Source organism: Athene noctua, chromosome 2 (assembly GCF_965140245.1).
Source record: "Athene noctua chromosome 2, bAthNoc1.hap1.1, whole genome shotgun sequence".
Classification (NCBI taxonomy): domain Eukaryota; kingdom Metazoa; phylum Chordata; class Aves; order Strigiformes; family Strigidae; genus Athene; species Athene noctua.
Window position 1 is genome coordinate 163,106,349 of NC_134038.1, and position 18,170 is coordinate 163,124,518.

Genomic DNA, 18,170 nt, shown 5'->3' on the forward strand with positions numbered 1-18,170 from the left:
TAAAATAGGAGATACTGCTTCACAAGTATTTTAAAGGGTAAATAGTACACCACGAGGTTTCTTGCAAAGCAACTTTGTCTCATACTGCTCAGCAAAACTGGGATTTCTGTAACTGAAACACTGTAGCTGTGCTAACTCCACACTTCAAAACTGTATTTCTGAACTAATGAGTTTGCAGGATAGAGACCTTTACCAACATTTTGCACTTCAGAAAGTATTTTTCACCAATTTTTTCACTCCCTTCTTGTTTCACATGATCTCAGTATCAAAGGTCTTTTGCATACAGGTGTGCAGATTCCAAAGAGTGCATTGGTGTAATCATACAACTGGAGGATTACAGATGCAAACCCCCAGACTACAGGACAGCCTCTTCTTTCCTAGAAAAAACAGACACCAACAAAAAACCCAACCCCAGTCACCACCACTAACAGAAAGCAAGCAAGCAAGCAAACAAGCAGCAAGCACAACCCCTCTAATCACAGCTGCTCCTGTCATCACTTACAGGTAACAACTGCACCACAGTGACAAAGTGCATCTTCCCAGACACCTGTGCACCAGTTTCAGGTGGGAGCTATTTCAGATCATCAGAAACTTAGCCCAGCTCGTGATGGTATTTCTGAGACCCACAGAGCTGCAGCATTCACCTGCTTTGTCACTGACAGCAAAGCACCCATAAGAAAAACAAAAGTTTACTGCGTATCTTCCTAAGACAAAAATAAGTATAATTAATTGTACTCCTGCAGCAGGGACTAGTGTTGAAGTGGTGCCATTTTTATGATTAATTGTGCTATTTGCTACCCAAACAAAAAATAAATACCCACTGTTTCTATGGATGCAGTGTGAAATACAAAAACAAGGAAGTTGGAGAAAAAGGAAGTAGATTTTAGGAAAAGGTATAGGTGAGCAATGCAGAAATAAACCCATCCATCAAAAGAAGCTAAGCAGAATGTGTCCAGTGAGAAAGAAATCAGCTCTTTGCATCTAATCATTCAACTCTGTTCACCTATATGAAAATAAGACTCGTGAAATATTGCTAACATCAACAAGACACTCAGATGCTGCCCATTCATTCCAACTCAATCAGTACATGATTTTTTTCACAAATTTTTTCAAAAAACATTAAAAAAATCAGTGTAGGAAAACTTTGTTCTCTGTGGACCTGTCTCCTCCCCTTGACTTTCTAAAATGCTCCTCCCTCTCCTGCTTAACAGATTTTCAGCAAATTTTCACACAGCATTTATTAAATATTATATCGTAAAAAGAAAATTGTTATCTCTGATCACATGAAAGACAATTAGAGGAAGAAATTGTCAATCTCTGTGCCATCACATGTCAGCAAGTCCATAAATATTTTAATTTCAGAGACTGCAAAGAAAGGCCCAAAGTATGCATTCCTAAAATACTATTCATAATGCTAAACAAAAAGAAACAGCTACAGGTTAATGCTCCATATTTATGTATCAAAGCTTTAAACAAAACTACACTTAATTTTAAATGTTTATTGCAGATCTATCTTAAGGGATGTATCCATGACAAAGGCTAACCATCTTTATTTTAAATTTGCTCAGTTTGATCCCCAAATGTGTCGAAATAGCCCCACTGTCCTTTCTTTTATGTTCTCAAAGTTACTAAAATTAACTGACAAGGGCTGCTGCTAAAAGATCTGTAGCATCTGTCACAATTGTAACAGAACCTCAATAAATGGTACGTAAGTTCATACTGAGGCAGTTGAACTATTTCACCTACTTCTGTTTATTTGGGAACATCTTTTTAGCAGCATAAAAATCAGGCTAGCAAACATCTTACACTCATCACTAGAAACAAGACAATATATTAATTTGTAGCTTTTTCATTAGCGCTTTTGGGAACATAAATTATATTTGCAGTTCAGAAGGAGATAAGATATTGTTGCACATCATTTCTATATCCCACACAGCAACTCTAATGAAAGTGTCTGGGTGTATTTCACTATCATAGTAGAGCATCCAAATGACAACGGCTCAAAAAATATCCTGCCTTTTATTACAAGACTTGCCTGATCGACAAACAAACAGGCATTTCACTACTCTCAAATTAAAAGTCCATTTTTTGTTTTGTATATGCCTTGCTATATTTAATAGATGCACCCTAAACATTTGAGCAAATAAAATACATGAACACAGATGAAGATATTTATACTACTCTAGACAACTAATAGCCCTCTGAATTTTAGACATTACAATTCTTTCCTGGATGAAACGGACTAAAACAATTATTATATGCTTTTTGAACATTCAAACTGCTAATGGAAATTATGCTTTCCATGGAAACAGATTACTAAGAGGGTGCTTAAAAATGGATGTGATATTCAGTAATGGTCATTACTGTAATCCAGAAATTCAATTTTAGGATTTTTTAATTATTATTATTTTCCCATATCTGTAGTGAAGTTTAGTAAAACATTTTGTGCTATATCTTTTAGTATGGGGTAAAAAACATTTCAAAAGAAAATTGCATGTATTCTTTTGTTTAAAAAAAAAATCTTGCAGCTCATACTGGAGCTGGAATACTGAAATCTGAACACTGCTACAGATTTCCTTACAGATTATGAAATCAAAACTTGAATCTTAGAAAATGGGCTCTCACCCTCTCTCCCTTAAAGCTGCATTCCCTATAAATAGGATCTTTTTCCCTTGATTTCCACCTATAGGAAAACGTAAAATAAGGAAATACTCTGTTTCCATTAAGGTTTGTCTAAAGTCACAAATGGAAATAATTAAAAGGAACTCCTTCAGGAGAACGGTCCCTCTAAACCCAAAATGTCACTGTGTACCATATAGTGCTGCTCCAGCTCAGACATCTATCACCATCTATCACTCAAGCACGCGCCTCAACAACTCTGCTCCCTTTTCTGATTAGAGATCAGAGTTGCTTGAGTTGGCTTACAGGGTGTCATCCGTTTGAATGACAGATGTCTGTGTTGGAGTGCCACTCTTGCTTTTGTTTTGATTGTTAAAGGTTACGCTTATCTGGCACAATTTTGGCTATTTAAAAATAAATAAAAATTCAAAAGGTAATTTCTCTTTGCACAGGCTTTAGAGGAAATATTTTATTTCCAATTTAAATTTCAAAAACATTAGCTCCATGTGCAGTACCCTTGGTAGCCTTTGTTTACTCAGTACAGAGTGTTTTCTATAGGCTTGTTTCAGCTCTCTTCAGCCAGCTTTATCTTTACCATATAAAATGATAACTTTTCAGTTTAATCCAGCCCTAGAAAAAGCTGGAAGCATATGAACCACATCAGTACCTAACGCAATAAATGTTAACGAAGTACTCCAAGAAAATGATCCCCCCTATATTTTTTTACATTAGAGACCATGGATCAAAAGAAAACATAAAATGTCTGCAACTTGCATAAAATAAGTTCATTGTTGACAAAAGTTTTCAGGACTGATGCTGTCATTCTGGTAACCAGTTGCAATGGGAGCAGAGGGTTGCGTGCCTGCACACTCCAAGCTACTACTTGCTACTCCTGCGTACTTACAAGAAAATTGAGCAAGGAAAAAAAAAAAAAAAAAAAGAAAAAAAAAGAAAAGGAAAGAACGGGGGGAGATTGCTCTTCCGGACAACATGGTAGCAGTGAAATGAAATACCTAGACAGACTTACCGAAGAGCTTGCTGGGAGTGTCCTCGCTGTCATTTGATTCCACAGGCGCAAGCAGGGGCTCATTCAGCTCGTTGTCTGAAGTAGCTGCCTTGTCCTCACCTCTCAACTCTGCATTCATTTCACTCCGCAGTGACAGCAAGGGCTTACTGACTTGTCCAGCTATCATTGGATCCTAGGATGGGGGGGGAAAAAAAAGAGTGAGGGGAAAAAAAAAAAAAAAAGTGGCGGCTTTGGTGTGCGTATACTCTCTCTTCCACTCCCTCTCTCACACACACACATACACTCTCTCTCTCTCTCTCTTATCTCTGGCTGCTCCTGCTGTTATTGCTGGCTGCAGTCAAGTGAAGAGCTATTACAGATCCAATGAGTTTTCCATTACTCCCCACCCTATTAAAGCTCAACTAGCATGTGAGAGATTCAGGATGCTTTGGAGAAAAACTTCTATGAAAGCAACATAACCAACACAGCTTTAATTGTGGGATGTGCTTTTTTGTGTGTGTGTTTCTACACCTCACCCTGTCCTTAACATAGTAAGAAAAGAAATTCCTGTATGCTCCAACTCCACGGAAGAGGAGCACCCTGTGAGCGCTCCATAGTGATTTAAAGAGGCATCCTCAGCTATACAACATTAACAAAATCAGATACACAGTTTCTAGCATTCCAGGTTTTCTATGAAAATACACAGCAGCAAACAGCCATTTCATTACATACGTTCAACAGAGATACAGATTTCTTTTAACTATTCCTGTCTTTGGGATACTATGCTTCAAAAGTCCATAAAGATACACAAACACACATTTTTCTTTTGAAAATAAAAAACACAGAAACCATTTTTAAAAAGATAAAATTAGGGAAGATACTTACACATACAGTTTGCAATTATTCTTGTGTTTGTGACATTATATCCCCCGTAAAACATTACACATATATATACATTTAAAGGGTTTCTTGATGATTTGGATCTGTTTTATCTTCTGCTCATTGAGGACATTTGGGGGTCAGGCATTACTTCCAAGCACACTCTATTATTCCATTTGCAAACTAATAGGCATAATATCATGACAGCACGTAAAACAGAGTTAAAAAAAAAAAAAAACTAAATAAAAGGAAAGGAACAAGTGACCTTGTTGCGCTCTCTGGCAGCTATTTATTGCAAAGTTCATGCCTAAATGGTTCTTATGCAGAGAACAGGTGACCAGCGAGCAAGTAGGTTGGTTAGCATGTTCCCTCTGTCCCGTCCTCACATTGGTCGATGTTTGCCTATGGGTTTTTTAATGTATTCATGTCTGAAAAGTGAATTTGATATGACACATGATAATCTATGAAAATGTTAATCAATACAAATAGTTTAAGCTGTCATCAAATGCACTTCTTTAGTCAATACTCATATCGCTGAAAACAATGTCACTGTCACCAGGGCTTAATTTGCACAGCACTTAAATATTGGACTCTGTGCATCAATGCACTCCTCTTCAAATACTGTAGGTAAACACATTTTCTCCCTATTTAAGGCTGAAGCACTCAGCATGCATTTAGCTGAGCCGAATCCTCCCTTTTGAATACCTCGATAGGTCCACTGGAGGGCAAAATTAATACTTAATTGAATCTCACAGTCATCAAAATAATCAATACTTTTTTATTATTTATTCTTTACAGTCTGTTGACTGTTTCAAACCTCTGAGGGAATGGTGGAAAGGATTCATGGCTTTGAAACACTGTCATTTAACAAGGTAATTTTCAGTGGGGCATTAGGGGTTGTGAAACATATAATAAAACAAAAATGGTGGCTTATAATAGGAAGAAAGAAAAGAATTATATTTCTGCCATCTAACAAAACAGGATAAATAAAAAAGCAAGTGCGAGAGGGAGAGGGAGAAAGGAGGGGGGAGAGGGAGAGAAAGACTGGCTTTTGAAGGGTTTTATCATATCAAGAGCAGAGCTGAGCTTTCATAATGCTGACATTTCTCATCCTGACAATCCTAAACAAGTGGAAAGGATGAGATCGCAGATATCATCTTTCATCACATTCCCCAGCTTAAGAACCAACATGACAGCTTCTCTCCCCTTTACACTGTTAATTACTAAATAAAATACTGCTCTCTGTCAGCATTAGATTATTGCAGATAGCAACCACAAACATTACTCCATTGTTTTGTTTTGCCTTTTTTTTTTTAAAACCAGTGATACCTACCTTGAACTCTTTAGAAAATAAATTAGGCTCGTGTCTACATATTGTAAATATATGAAACATAATCAATTTAATCAATGTGGTCAATCCATGTTATTGTCAGGCTAAATTGCTGGTGATTTATTAACATTTCATTTACTGTATTTATTAGCCAGCAACAATCTGAACATTTCTTAGATGTTTCTGGGGAAGAAACAGAAGTCAACAGATTTCTTTTGCAGATGCTGTAAAAAACTCTGACTTGTTTTGCCTCATATTCATTGCATTATGGACAGTCATTTACTGAGGTGAGAATTTTGTTTGCTTTCACATACTAAATAATGTTTTTTAGCAGATTTTGCGGCTAAAGGTCATTGTGAACACGAACAGCATTGTTTCAAAGTCTGGGCTGCTGCCCTCAGTATCAGCTGTTCAAAACTAACATTAGGAGTGGTTCCATAACAAATGTGAATCAGGACAAAATTTGACCCTTTTCACCAAAGTATTTTGGGGAGGGAACTAATCCTGTCCACAGAGCTACACTGCTAATCTGAGGACTAACAGCAATTTAATGGAGGATGCTGAACCAGTAGGATTCTAGATTAAAGTCTCAGCTGCCAAATTTTGAAGTTGAATATATAAAAAATGGGAGGAAGAATAATGTAGGAAATGTGACAGCACTGGGAGAAACCTCAGCCCTTAGATGTCAGTGAATTCCCAGCAACTTCAACAGGGCCAGGCTTTTACCTGTTATGTACATCAATAATTCGGCCTCATCTGGAGTACTTTGTTCATTTCTTGTTAGCCCATCTAAGAAAGATACATCAGAAAGAGATGAGCGGTAAGAATGATAAAGAGATCGAAAGGATTGGGAATGTTTACAGAAAAAAGTGAATGAGAACGAGCATGATCAAAGTATACAAAATAATAAATGGCAGGGAGAAAACATAGATCAGGAACTACTCACCCCACCTCATTTGAGTAGAAAAGGGGCCTGCACTGAAATGGAAAAGTCACAAACCTAATAAAAGATACTTTTCCATATAGCATGCGGTGAAAACCTGTGGAACTCATTGCTGCAAGATACCACTGAGACCTGCACTGAAGTAAGCAGTGACGTAGTTGCTTGTCCAGCTGGGCAGGCTCCTAGCAATGAATTTAGAACAGTTTTGCAAACGCAGAGCCAAGGACTATAAAAACTGAAATAACAAACGGCTGCCCCCTCCTTCAGACAGTACCAGAACCTGTAGTTAACCCCCAGGGTAGCTCTCTCTGTCAGGTGGTGAATGAATGACAACTTTCTCTATAAGCAGATGGATTAGGTACTCTCTAAAATTCTAGTCTACATGAAGACTAAATAAATCACTTAAAGGATGGGTTGAGGTTTGCTTCCTTCAAAACCACACTTTTTAAAAATGGGCATTTTTTAACTTCAGGTTGTCTCCAGGCCTTCAATTGCATTCCATTGTGTGATTAAAAACTAGTGTTTTTACAAAAAGCATAATAAATTCTAATTCTGATACACAGCAAGTGGCCTAGTCTGCAAAATCCCTTGGGGACTAGAGGGGTGGCTCTTATATTTCCCAATGGCCTCCCTAAAAAAACCTCTGGAGGAGTTGCTATGCTAGCTGTAGGCCCAGAAACCATCATCTAATCCTCTGCCCACCTACAAAGCCCAGCCCAGAGAGGACCCATGGCATCCAAGAGGATGTATTAAGGCAAGGAGCTGTGTGTGCATCTTTGTCTGACAGTTCCAGCAGGATCTATTCTCCTCCCTGCCCTGGATGTCTGTGAGCTTGACAACACTCAGCATTTGCTTTTTCAAAGGTGTTAAAAGGTGTGGTTACACTCTGAGGTGTAACACAGGATCCTCCGTTGACCAACAACCACACAGAAGAGTAATCTTTCCATAAACAAAATTGAAAAGTCTGAGAATGCATAAAAACCAGCAAGATGAACTTTGTAAACATGGTTTATATGCTTTAAGAAGCAAGGGATATAATGCTTCAGGATTTCAGATTGCTTAACCAGAAGAGCAAAGTTCTAGTTATGTGAGAACTAAAACATTACAATCCCCTTACTCAAATTTACCTGTATATACCACCCACATAGTGACAAATTTTACATGCATCTCTTGTGGATATGCATATAACTTGTCATCTATTTCTTGTCCAGCTAGCCCGAGTATTTCCAGACTTGCCTGTTTTCTATGAGATTTTGTTGAGGTTTTTTGCAGCAAGTGGTCCTCCCTGCTGTGTATCTCCCTTAAGGGTGACTTATACCTCCTGTAATTCAACTGCAATACCTGCTACTCCTCTGTTCAGCTCTACCACTCCCCGATGACTTAAGCTGTTGGGTTTAATTTAACAGTAAAAATCATGTGGATTTGCAAATGCAAATTACAGTTCCAGTTACACACCCTCTTTTAAAAGCCAAAACCTTTACCTTCTTATCTGCAGCACTGTAGGAAGTCCAGGAGAACGTTTATCACTGTGTTAAAAGCTTTGCCTCTGCACTTGGAAGGGTAAAGGTGCAAATTTCTAAACAAAACTATTTAATAATCAAGGACAGCTTTTAAAGGAAACTGTATGGGTTTTGTGCAAAACATGCTCTGGGCAGAAGTCTGAAAATGGGAGAAGATATTACTTTTATCCTTAATGTAGGACTTGGGTGATGATAGGACTTTATGAAGGCTTCATACACTGGTATAGCCACTGGTCTAAATTTTGTGTTTACTGCACCATAAACATTGGTGATCTGAATTTAATTTAATTAGGAGAAAAAGTAAGATCCTTTCTTTTGCTTTTTATTTTGCCCTTAGTTTGAAATTACTTTGCACAGTTTCTCACAAGTTCTCTGACTTAGAAGGAATTGAAATTAATTTTCTGTTTTTTTCATAATATGCCCCCCCCCCCCCCCCCCCCCCCTTCTGATCTTGCACAGACTTCTGTTTGGGACACACACAGTGTATATGTTTGAGCAAACACTTCAATTATACTACCAATAAACATAAGATTCACATTGTTCATACATTATTCCAATGGCTACAACTAAAAAAAAAAAAGTACTCAAATTGTAGCTTTTTAAAATTTTTAATCAAGACAGAACACCATTGTAACCTTGGATGAAGTTATTTTAAAGCATAACTTAGCTTATAGTTTTTGAGTGAGGAATACATTAGGGAGATTACAGAATTGGATTTATTCTGTGCCAAGTACCAGTGAAATTTAGGATTATGTTCCTCTTTGGAATTAGTGTTGCTTTATTCGTCTTATTGTTCCTAGAAATAGTCAGGTTTTTTTCAGAAAAAATTATTTCTCGTGGACAACCTTTGATTCTTTCTTTAAACACTGTTTTATCTGCTGTCACTAATGTGCTGATATTTCCATCCCAATCTATCTGTAGTCTGGTTTAGGCAAACTAATTTGAATCAGCCTTTTGTCCTCTACTAGCTTCTGACCATTGCTACCTGCAGGCTGTCATTTCCCTGGAAAAAGTTAAAGAAAAATCTCATTTTCTTCACAGCCACCTGTATCACCATCCTTAGATGGATGTTCCTATAAGCAAAACAAGACTGCTGATACATGATCATTGATCTCCCTTCACTACTTTGATCTTGTAGTTCTAATTACGGCATTACATATTTGCTTACATTAACTATGTTACCCATATTTAACTGAAATCTTCAGTATTACCTCTCCTTCCTCTTACAGCAAAAAGCTGATATATCCCCAGCACTTCTCTCTCAACATTAATATTATCCAAAACAGTCTCCACTTTTCTTCAGCTAGAATGGTATTTATTCTCCTCATGAAAATTTCTGTAGCAAGAAAAGATAGTTCTTTTCTCAATACTAGCATGACTTCAGACATTGTATTTTCCCAGTGATACTCATCTTCGTATCTAGTGTCCAGGTTGCAGTTCAAAAGGAGCATTTTCTAATTAAAGATAGCATAGCTAACTAACCAGTGCCTAATTATACTTGTGTTATTAGTAATACTGAACTTTAATTAACAACTTAATTTGGAAAGTTAGAGAGACTATCACTGCCCATGGTACTTTCTTTCCTTTAAATATTCTTCTCAGGTTAGGCAGTAATGTTAGAATGGTCTCCTTCATTTATTTACTTAATTTTAAGTCCTCCAGAAATTAAAAGGTTAGTGCTGGTTTGTATAGCATAGCTTCTGACAGAAAAAGGGTTTTTTGGTTTTTCAGAAACTCATGGAGGCTTTAATTATAACTTTAGGAATGAAAGTTGAATGAAATTTTTTTAAATGAAGCTTTTGTGGCAATGTCCCTTGAATTGCTGTTTCTTGAGACTGAGACAATACAACATGTTTTCAAATCATACAACATACCCCCCTCGCTGAACTATTTTCACCAGTGAAAATGTTTCACATATTTCTTACACCTATTGAGAGCAAACTGAAAGGTTGACAAGAGAAATCCTAGTCAATTTACTTGTCATGTGACTCTGCAACATGCCAACTAGAAGCTGCAGGATGGGAATATGCACACACCAGCTGCACAGTAGTACATAGCTAGGTCACTATTTATTTTATAATCAGCTTGGTTTTATTGCTCTAAATGCACCCCAGCGGTCATGCTGCATGCTTCAAACAGGAAAGAAAGGCAAAGGATGTTGGTTTCACCATAGAAAAAGTGAGGAACAACCATATCATTGTAAGAGACTGCTGCATCTCTGGTCCAGAAAAGCCACTTCTGGAACTGGCTAGGAAAGACTCCCATGTACGAGTCCAGACTGTTTTTCCTGACTCATGTGCCAGAATACATGCAGCACAGAAACTTCACTCTAAATGTTGCATTCTTGGAGATGACATTAATGCTGCTGATCCAATTACTAATTTGATCTAAGAATCATTCTGCTGTTCTTGTTGGAAACCATTTCATCTTTAGAGTTTTCTACCACATACAGGGTGAAGCTTTATTAAACTTTCCTCTATTAAGATAACAAGAGTTGTAATTTTGGCCTTGGCCCCATTATAACGATTCCCCATTTAAATGACATTCTGGCTTACTGGAAAGGAGCTTGTTTATCCATGGACACATAGCAGGAGTTTGTATGCATACAGAGGTTGAGAGCCAGAGAAGCTACTATTCTGAGAAGCTACCATGCTCCTCAAAATGTGTGACAGATAATAGCACACAGCCACCAGGAGAAATAACAAGTCTTGAGAATGGTGAGAGAAAGCAGCCCCTTTCTAGTTAAAAGATTCTTGCAGCCACACAAAAGCTGACCCCATTTTTGAGAAACCAGATCAGGGCCTACAGATCATAAACAGACAAGGGTGGAACAGGCAGGAACGTTCCTGACTAGGGTCAACATGGTGGAATACGCCTTCAGGAGACTTTCCCACTTTTTTCATAAATAATTTAGGTTGAAAAAGATCTTTAAGATCATCAAATCAAGAGATTTCCTATTCTTCTGCCATCTGATCTCCTGAAAGAGATTACATAGGAGAGCAATTAAATCTGAAATTAGAAGACGGTTCCTATCAGGAGTAAGACTTTGATGCATTTCCTTCATAGGTGTAGTAGATAATTTCCACTGCTCTGTCAGTTTTATTCAGCAAGGAGGCATATCAAACCTAAGAAACCATCCAGAAAATTATAAGCCTGTAAGAATAACTAGGATTTTCTAACACTTGTATACTGTGGGACAAGTTACCAGAAGACTTGAGAAGCTTTACATTATGAAAGGAATATGTTGTCTTCCATTTAAAAAAAAAAAAAAAAAAGATATTAAAAATTAATCATTTCTATAAAGGTATTCATCACTCTTAGGGGAAAAAATACCATTCTACTCTAATGTAATAAGCACATATTATACCTTTGTAAAGGATCTTTGCTATCCAAATAAAGCCTTCTCATTCACACTGCAAATGATTTCACATCGGGTTGTTTCAGCACCCACACTGACCACCTAAAGGAGACCTGATCCTGTTTAGCAAATCATTGCACTATCTTCACATTACTGCTCTTTCACAAGCCTGCCAGTTCCATAACTTGTCTTTTTTTTTGGTTTGCTCAATTTCTATTCTGAAGGGGTCTTAAGCACGAGGCTTCTCTTTCGAGACGATGTTGCTACACATGTCAAAAGATCCTTTTAGAACCCACAGCATCCCCTTATCAGCATAATCCTTCTGCTCTCTGTGAGGAAGAACAGGCCATAAATGGCCCCTTTGGAACTAAGAAATGCAATAAAATACTCCATGGGATATTCTGAGTTAGTCTGTCCTAGGTGTAAGTTTGCTCATCAGTATTTCAGCCACAAGCATTCAAGTCACATTAATTAGCCTAATCAGATTCAAATATGGTATTATATACAGCTTCTCTATATTTTCATTTGTCAGGCTTTGTCTACCATGCACACACCAGAAACGACTTTGAGGGAAGAAATATCAAAGCCAGAATTCAGTTAAAATGTCTTTCTTTTAGAAATCAGCATATCCAGAGCCACACCAAAAACCAACTTACAATAACTTTTGAACACTGATCATGTACGAGAGAGAAACTTGACTAGACAGAAGTGACTCACAGCAATTGAATGAGACTCTCTTAGTTAAACAGAAACTTGATTTTACATGACATGTCAGGATTTGCAAGTTGTAAAGCAAAAACCATTAACTTGAATTTTTGAAAAACAGAGCACAGGTCAAAGAGTAATCTAGATCAGCAGTTAATTCAATTACTTGCATTTGATCTAGGAATACCCAGATCAAGATCTGTCTGTAGCCAGACATGGACTTGGCCATATCAGGAAAGTCACATCTTGTTTTGGGATGGGTCTTCGCTGGCTCTCTCCAGAAATACCATCAAAGACACAGAAAAAGTAACACCTTCAAAAGAAAATTTGTTGCAACTGGGACATACACATTTTAGTGCAATGAAACAACCTTTCCTAATGAAAACTTTTTTTGCTGAAGATTTTTAAAGTAGTTTTAACCAAATTCCAGTTTTATCCAGCTCTTGGTTTGAATGCCACTTGTGAAAACAATCTATAATACAACACACAGTCACAACCTGAACCAGTTTGGAAACTGTAGATATATTTTTGTGAACCTTCCAAAATCCTTTATAAATAAAGGTATAAACAAAAAACACACCAGGCAAGTCAGTATTTCACCAGAATATCACAATCAAAAATTGCTTGAAAAGCTTCATTTCAATATCAAATTGTTCTTTGTCAGCTTGAAGCAAGTGAGAAGGTCTGCCTTGAATTTTTCTTCCTAAACAAGACTGAAGGCTTCCCAAATCTGTATCCAAACTTAGGACACCTCAGCCTCAATTTTACATATTATATGATTAACAAGGTGGTCAACTCTTATGTGTGCTCTTCATGGTGTTTGCCTTAATACAGCATACTTGCTTTCTAGTGACAAGTATGGGACATTACTTCTCTCACAGCATTTTTACTGATACCCTATCTTCTAGGGGTGGACCCTCAGATTCCCTTTTATCTGCTCTATACATAGAATAAAATAGCAATAATGCCCATCTATCAAAGAAACCGAAAACTTCACTTGAACTGAGCCTCACAGACTAAAATGTTCTTTTCTTTTTGCAGATATTAGAAGATGCACTCCCATAAAGTGTGGAGCTCCCAGGTTAAGAGTAAGAATCCCAGATAGATTTCATGTAGTTCTCCTACTTTGAGCTCATCTGACAGCAAAACCTGCTGTTATAACTGCTAAACATACTTAATAATGCCACAAATACTGCAGATCAATAATGTTATGCTTTTTATATTTTCCAAGCCTTTCCCATTGATAAATGAGTGCAATCTTTTTTTAATCATTACAAAGGATCTTCAGGATTACTTTTCTTCATACCAGGTCTTCATCAACACCTGGGTACCACATCTTTCTTTTCACATTGTAGATCACAACGTAATAATTTCTAATTAAATGTATTTCAAATTCAGTATGCTTATAACTGTCACTAAGCTTCACACTTCTAATGACGTTTGCATAAGGACTTGGTTTTCTTTAAGAACTTGAAGCCCAAAGGGTACTTTGCCTTTCTGTCAATGGCCTTAGACTGCTGGAAGCTGCAGGCATTACTTACAAACTCCCAATGATTCATTCATTATGCTAGGGTAGGATATGTCACCCACCGCACACAGTAGCAGTACTGTCTTGGACATAGGAGGATCACTTCAATTCAGAGGAGCGTAACTGAAGCTTTTCTGATTAATGCCTTAAACAGGAAAACAGCATAACACTTACTGATCATTTTAGCAGCAATTACAGTAACTGGATTATCAATAAACAATGAATGAAGCATTTCTCAGATATACTAGTATTTTCCCACATGGACACTTCTATTCTTTATTAGATGCTGTTTGGTTTAGGTTTGTGTTTTGGCTTGGGGTTTTTGTTTTGTTTTTTATTGGTTTTTAACAGAAAAAGTTGCCACGCAATGATTTGCCATTGGCTCCCTTTTGTTTCTTAAGAAAAGTCCTAAACAAACAATATTTTAAGGCCAAAAACTTGTTCAGAGAGTAAAATAAAACATGCAACTACAGCAACACTTTGTTGCTTGTGCCTGTTACTTGCAAACTGGTCAAGTTCATTGGGCTGCTCAGTTTTACCCTTAAAGCGTAACTATCACTGTGCTCCTTAGAGCACACAGTCACAAGTGTCCCTGATTCCCTTCCACTTCAACGGTGGAAAAATCTGCCCAAAGATCTTACTTCTGTTTATCACATACACATATAATGTATATGCATATACATATATGGGTCTAGATATTACGTGTATAAAAAAGTTTTTAGCAGTCCTGATTTCTCTTCCCAATGAAGCCATTTGGATTGCTGCCATCTGCTTTCACAGGGACAAACACATACTCAATTCTCTGAATGAAAAATTCCCCGAGATCTCTATAAGGGCCCTGATCTTCTTGTCACTGAAATCAATAACAGAACTTCAGTAGGTAACCCTAAATGTAGTTTAGTTGTTTCAAAAAAGCATGGGTCAACATAAACAATCTCATAATATTACTGGTCTCAAATTACTTTTCAACCTGCTACAAACTTAATTTTAGTTTTAAAAAACAATTAATAAATGTAGTTTTTGAACATAAGACTTTCTTTCAAACTATTATGGAATAATTAACAGATTTTTTTTTTTGCAATATATAGGATTACACGAAGTATGCACAACACATGCACAAGTATGCACATCATTATAAAAATCTGTGCTTGGAAACACTAGCATAGCAAAAATTAATATAAAAATATCCAGTAATAAATTCAAGGTGATTAAAAAAATAATAAAGCAATGAAATGCAGCATATAAAAGTTTTGATTACAACCTTGCATTATTTGTTCATTATATTTTCATGTATCATTCTAAATGGAAGTTAAGTTTGTGTGTGGTGCATATATATATATAAAAAAAGCATCTTTCTTTTTTACTTTTCCTATGTCCATAGTTATCATTAGTTTTCTGAACCTAGAAGGTATGTGTATTTACAGTTTGTATATGCAAAGAGTCACTTGGGTTTCCTCCATCAAGCTTGAGTATACCAGTACAGCTGTGAGAGCATACCAGTATTCAAGCCACCTTCATCCTCCCCATTATTCCTCTTTCAATGAAAATAGCCTTTTCTTTATGGGAGAGGAAGTTTGCCACCAGGTGGTTAGAATACAAGGGCTGGCACCTCAGAGGCTCAGTTTTGACACTGAACCTCTATGCACTGCTGGCCAAGTCATCTTATCTCTATAGTCCGTTTAAGCAATTTGCAAAAGAGAGAGCGGGGCAAAGGTATCTATTTTGACTTTCAATCATTCCTGTGAAAATGTGCAAAGTAATCTACCCTACACCAACAGAGTCTCTAACTGAAGTCTATCTATGTTTTCTAGAGTTTAATGAGATCTAAATTAAGGTTTAATAAAAACTCACTTTCCTCAAACAATAATTATAAAATTTCAAAGATATTTACTTCTAGGACACTTTCCACTGCATTTAAGTGGCCCATTCTTAATTTTATCCCATTACTTCCATTTATTCCTTTCATTATCCCACTCCCTTGGCCATTTACTGTCTCCAATATCCACAAATATCCATTCATGTGTTCAGAAATAATCAAGCTATGCATACTTATCCAATTTAATCCTTACGTCAACAAAAATCCATCTCTCCCATTTCTTAACCTGGTGGCACTTCTGATCCATTTCACTGCTCTTAAAAATAGAGTAGGATGGATCAAGAAGCATAAAAAGAACAGAGAGCTGCTGCAGGTCTTGGTTTTGCCTGGGAAACCCAACACTTGGGCAACTTCAAAGGGTCTTCTAGGAGCAAAAGATGCTTTTTCATTGTGCTCTTGCTACTCACTGGCACAATATGCGCCCTCCATCCTCCCAGATGGAAGATCTCAAGAAGAATTAGGAAAGCAGATCTTCGTTACAGAGAAGGAAAACAGGAAAGTAAAGCCCTGTAAAACAGGAGTGGAGTTGCTGCTACCAGGCCTTGTCATTGCTACTTTTCATTTTCTTGTATAGCTGGAGCTAGCACTGCTGTTTCCTCAGTAACATTCCCTTTCCAAGCAGTTATTAACATGACATTCAAAACAACTGTCCTTAAAATCCGAGTAGATGGTTCTTAGTCCTTAACCTACTGAGATCTTCTTCCAGCACATTTATTCCTGGTTTAAGTGGTTACAGCAGTTGCTCACTCCTGAAGATTTGCACTGTTGAGGTGAGTTGACCCTGGCCAGCAGACAAGCACCCACACAGCTGCCCAGTTGCTCCCTTCTCCCACAGGATGGGGAGAAGCCAGAAGGAAGGAGGGAAGACTTGTGGATCAATATAAAGACAGTTGGATAGAAGCAGCATAAATGCATGTGCAAGCAAAACAAAATGCGGAATTTTCTCCACTAATTCTCCTTGGCAGGCAAATATCCAGACGGTTACAGGGCAGCAAGGCCTCAGCATATGTAACAGCTACATGGGAAAACAAACACCATAACCACAAACATCTCCATCTTTCCCCAGCTTTTAATGCTCAATGCTACATCACATGGTATGGAATATCCCTTTGGCCAGTTGGGGTCAGCTGTCCTGGCCATGTCCTCTCCCAACTTCTTGCCCACCTCCACCATAGACACTGTGCAAGCACTGCTCTGCGACAGCCAAAACTGGCATGTTACCAGCACAGTTTTAGTCACAAATCCAAAACACAGCACCGCACAGGCTGCCGTGAAGCAAGTTACAGCCAGCCAGCCAGCCCCGGTAGAATGGTTCAGATCTACAATTTAGGAAAACAAGTGAAGCACCCACATGTCTGTCACATTCCTCGAGCTCCCTTTTTGCACAGCCAGGCATCTCTGGTCAGCTCACAGGCCTGACAGTCCCAGCTCATGTGCTTCCTCTGGGGCACCTTTCTATCACCTGCCTCCAACCCAATGCACTGGCCTGAAGAGCGCTGAACAGAAATCTCAGCATAATTAAAGCACAAGCGAAGAGACTGATGCAAACACCGAATAAATAAAACTGGCTGCATTTAGGGTGGGTAAAACCAGGGACTTAACCCATTCCCTTTTCTGCTTGTTTGCATTTTAGACAAAATCCTTATTCATAGATTTAAATCAACTTTCGCATTTACTTTTACCCACATTTACCTCATCCATTTATTTCTTGGATTATTTAAGTACCTCTCAGCACTATACTATCTGAATGCTTAATTGCATCCTTTGATCTCTGTGTTTCCACACAGGCTAGTGCCCTCAGAATTTGTGTGGATATTAAAATGTTCTCTTTGGCCATAAAATCAAGTTGGTGGGCAATTACTTCAATGTGACACCTTATATAAGCTTACCATCACGCCTTCACTTCAAACATTGCAAGTCAATGAAATTATATTGTAGCCATTGACAACACATACAATTTTGCCTGTTTGATATCCCATTACTGCAATAGCAGCCACAATGGTTTTGGAAAAAGAGCTTTTTCCATAAGAACATGCTACCATTTTTTTGCTCACTAGTAAGGCATGTTCATAGGGAGCACAGTAACACCACTTAAGTAACTATTACAGAGTATTTATTTGTTTCCAAGAGAATGTAAAGAAATACATCCACACGCCTATATATAGAATTATCAGTAAAAGATGACCAACATCTCCTACACAACGTCAAATCACTCGCGCAAAGAATTATTCCCCCTGTGCAGTTAAAATAGCAAAAGCATTAAATATTCTCCAACTAGATACTTTGCTAGGACACGGGATCAGTTGTGTTGCACCAGGATATACACTCAGATCTCTGCAAAGTATACAAAACTCCAGTGGAAAACAGAAACTGTAACAGTATTTGTACAGTTCTACCAGCAGTTCC

General features: G+C 37.6%; 1 protein-coding gene across 5 annotated transcripts in view; it reads right to left on the minus strand.

Annotated features, from left to right (window-relative positions):
* Positions 1–18,170, minus strand: part of POU6F2 (POU class 6 homeobox 2) — a 315,556-nt gene that overhangs the window by 252,963 nt on the left and 44,423 nt on the right. For all 5 annotated transcript variants that reach the window (XR_012633242.1, XM_074900920.1, XM_074900922.1 and 2 more), the window contains exon 2: positions 3,647–3,818. Coding sequence is in view for 4 of the 5 variants with exons in the window: in XM_074900920.1 (XP_074757021.1) it covers positions 3,647–3,818 (172 nt within the window). In the remaining variant the exon portion in view is untranslated. The remainder of the gene's footprint in view (positions 1–3,646; positions 3,819–18,170) is intronic.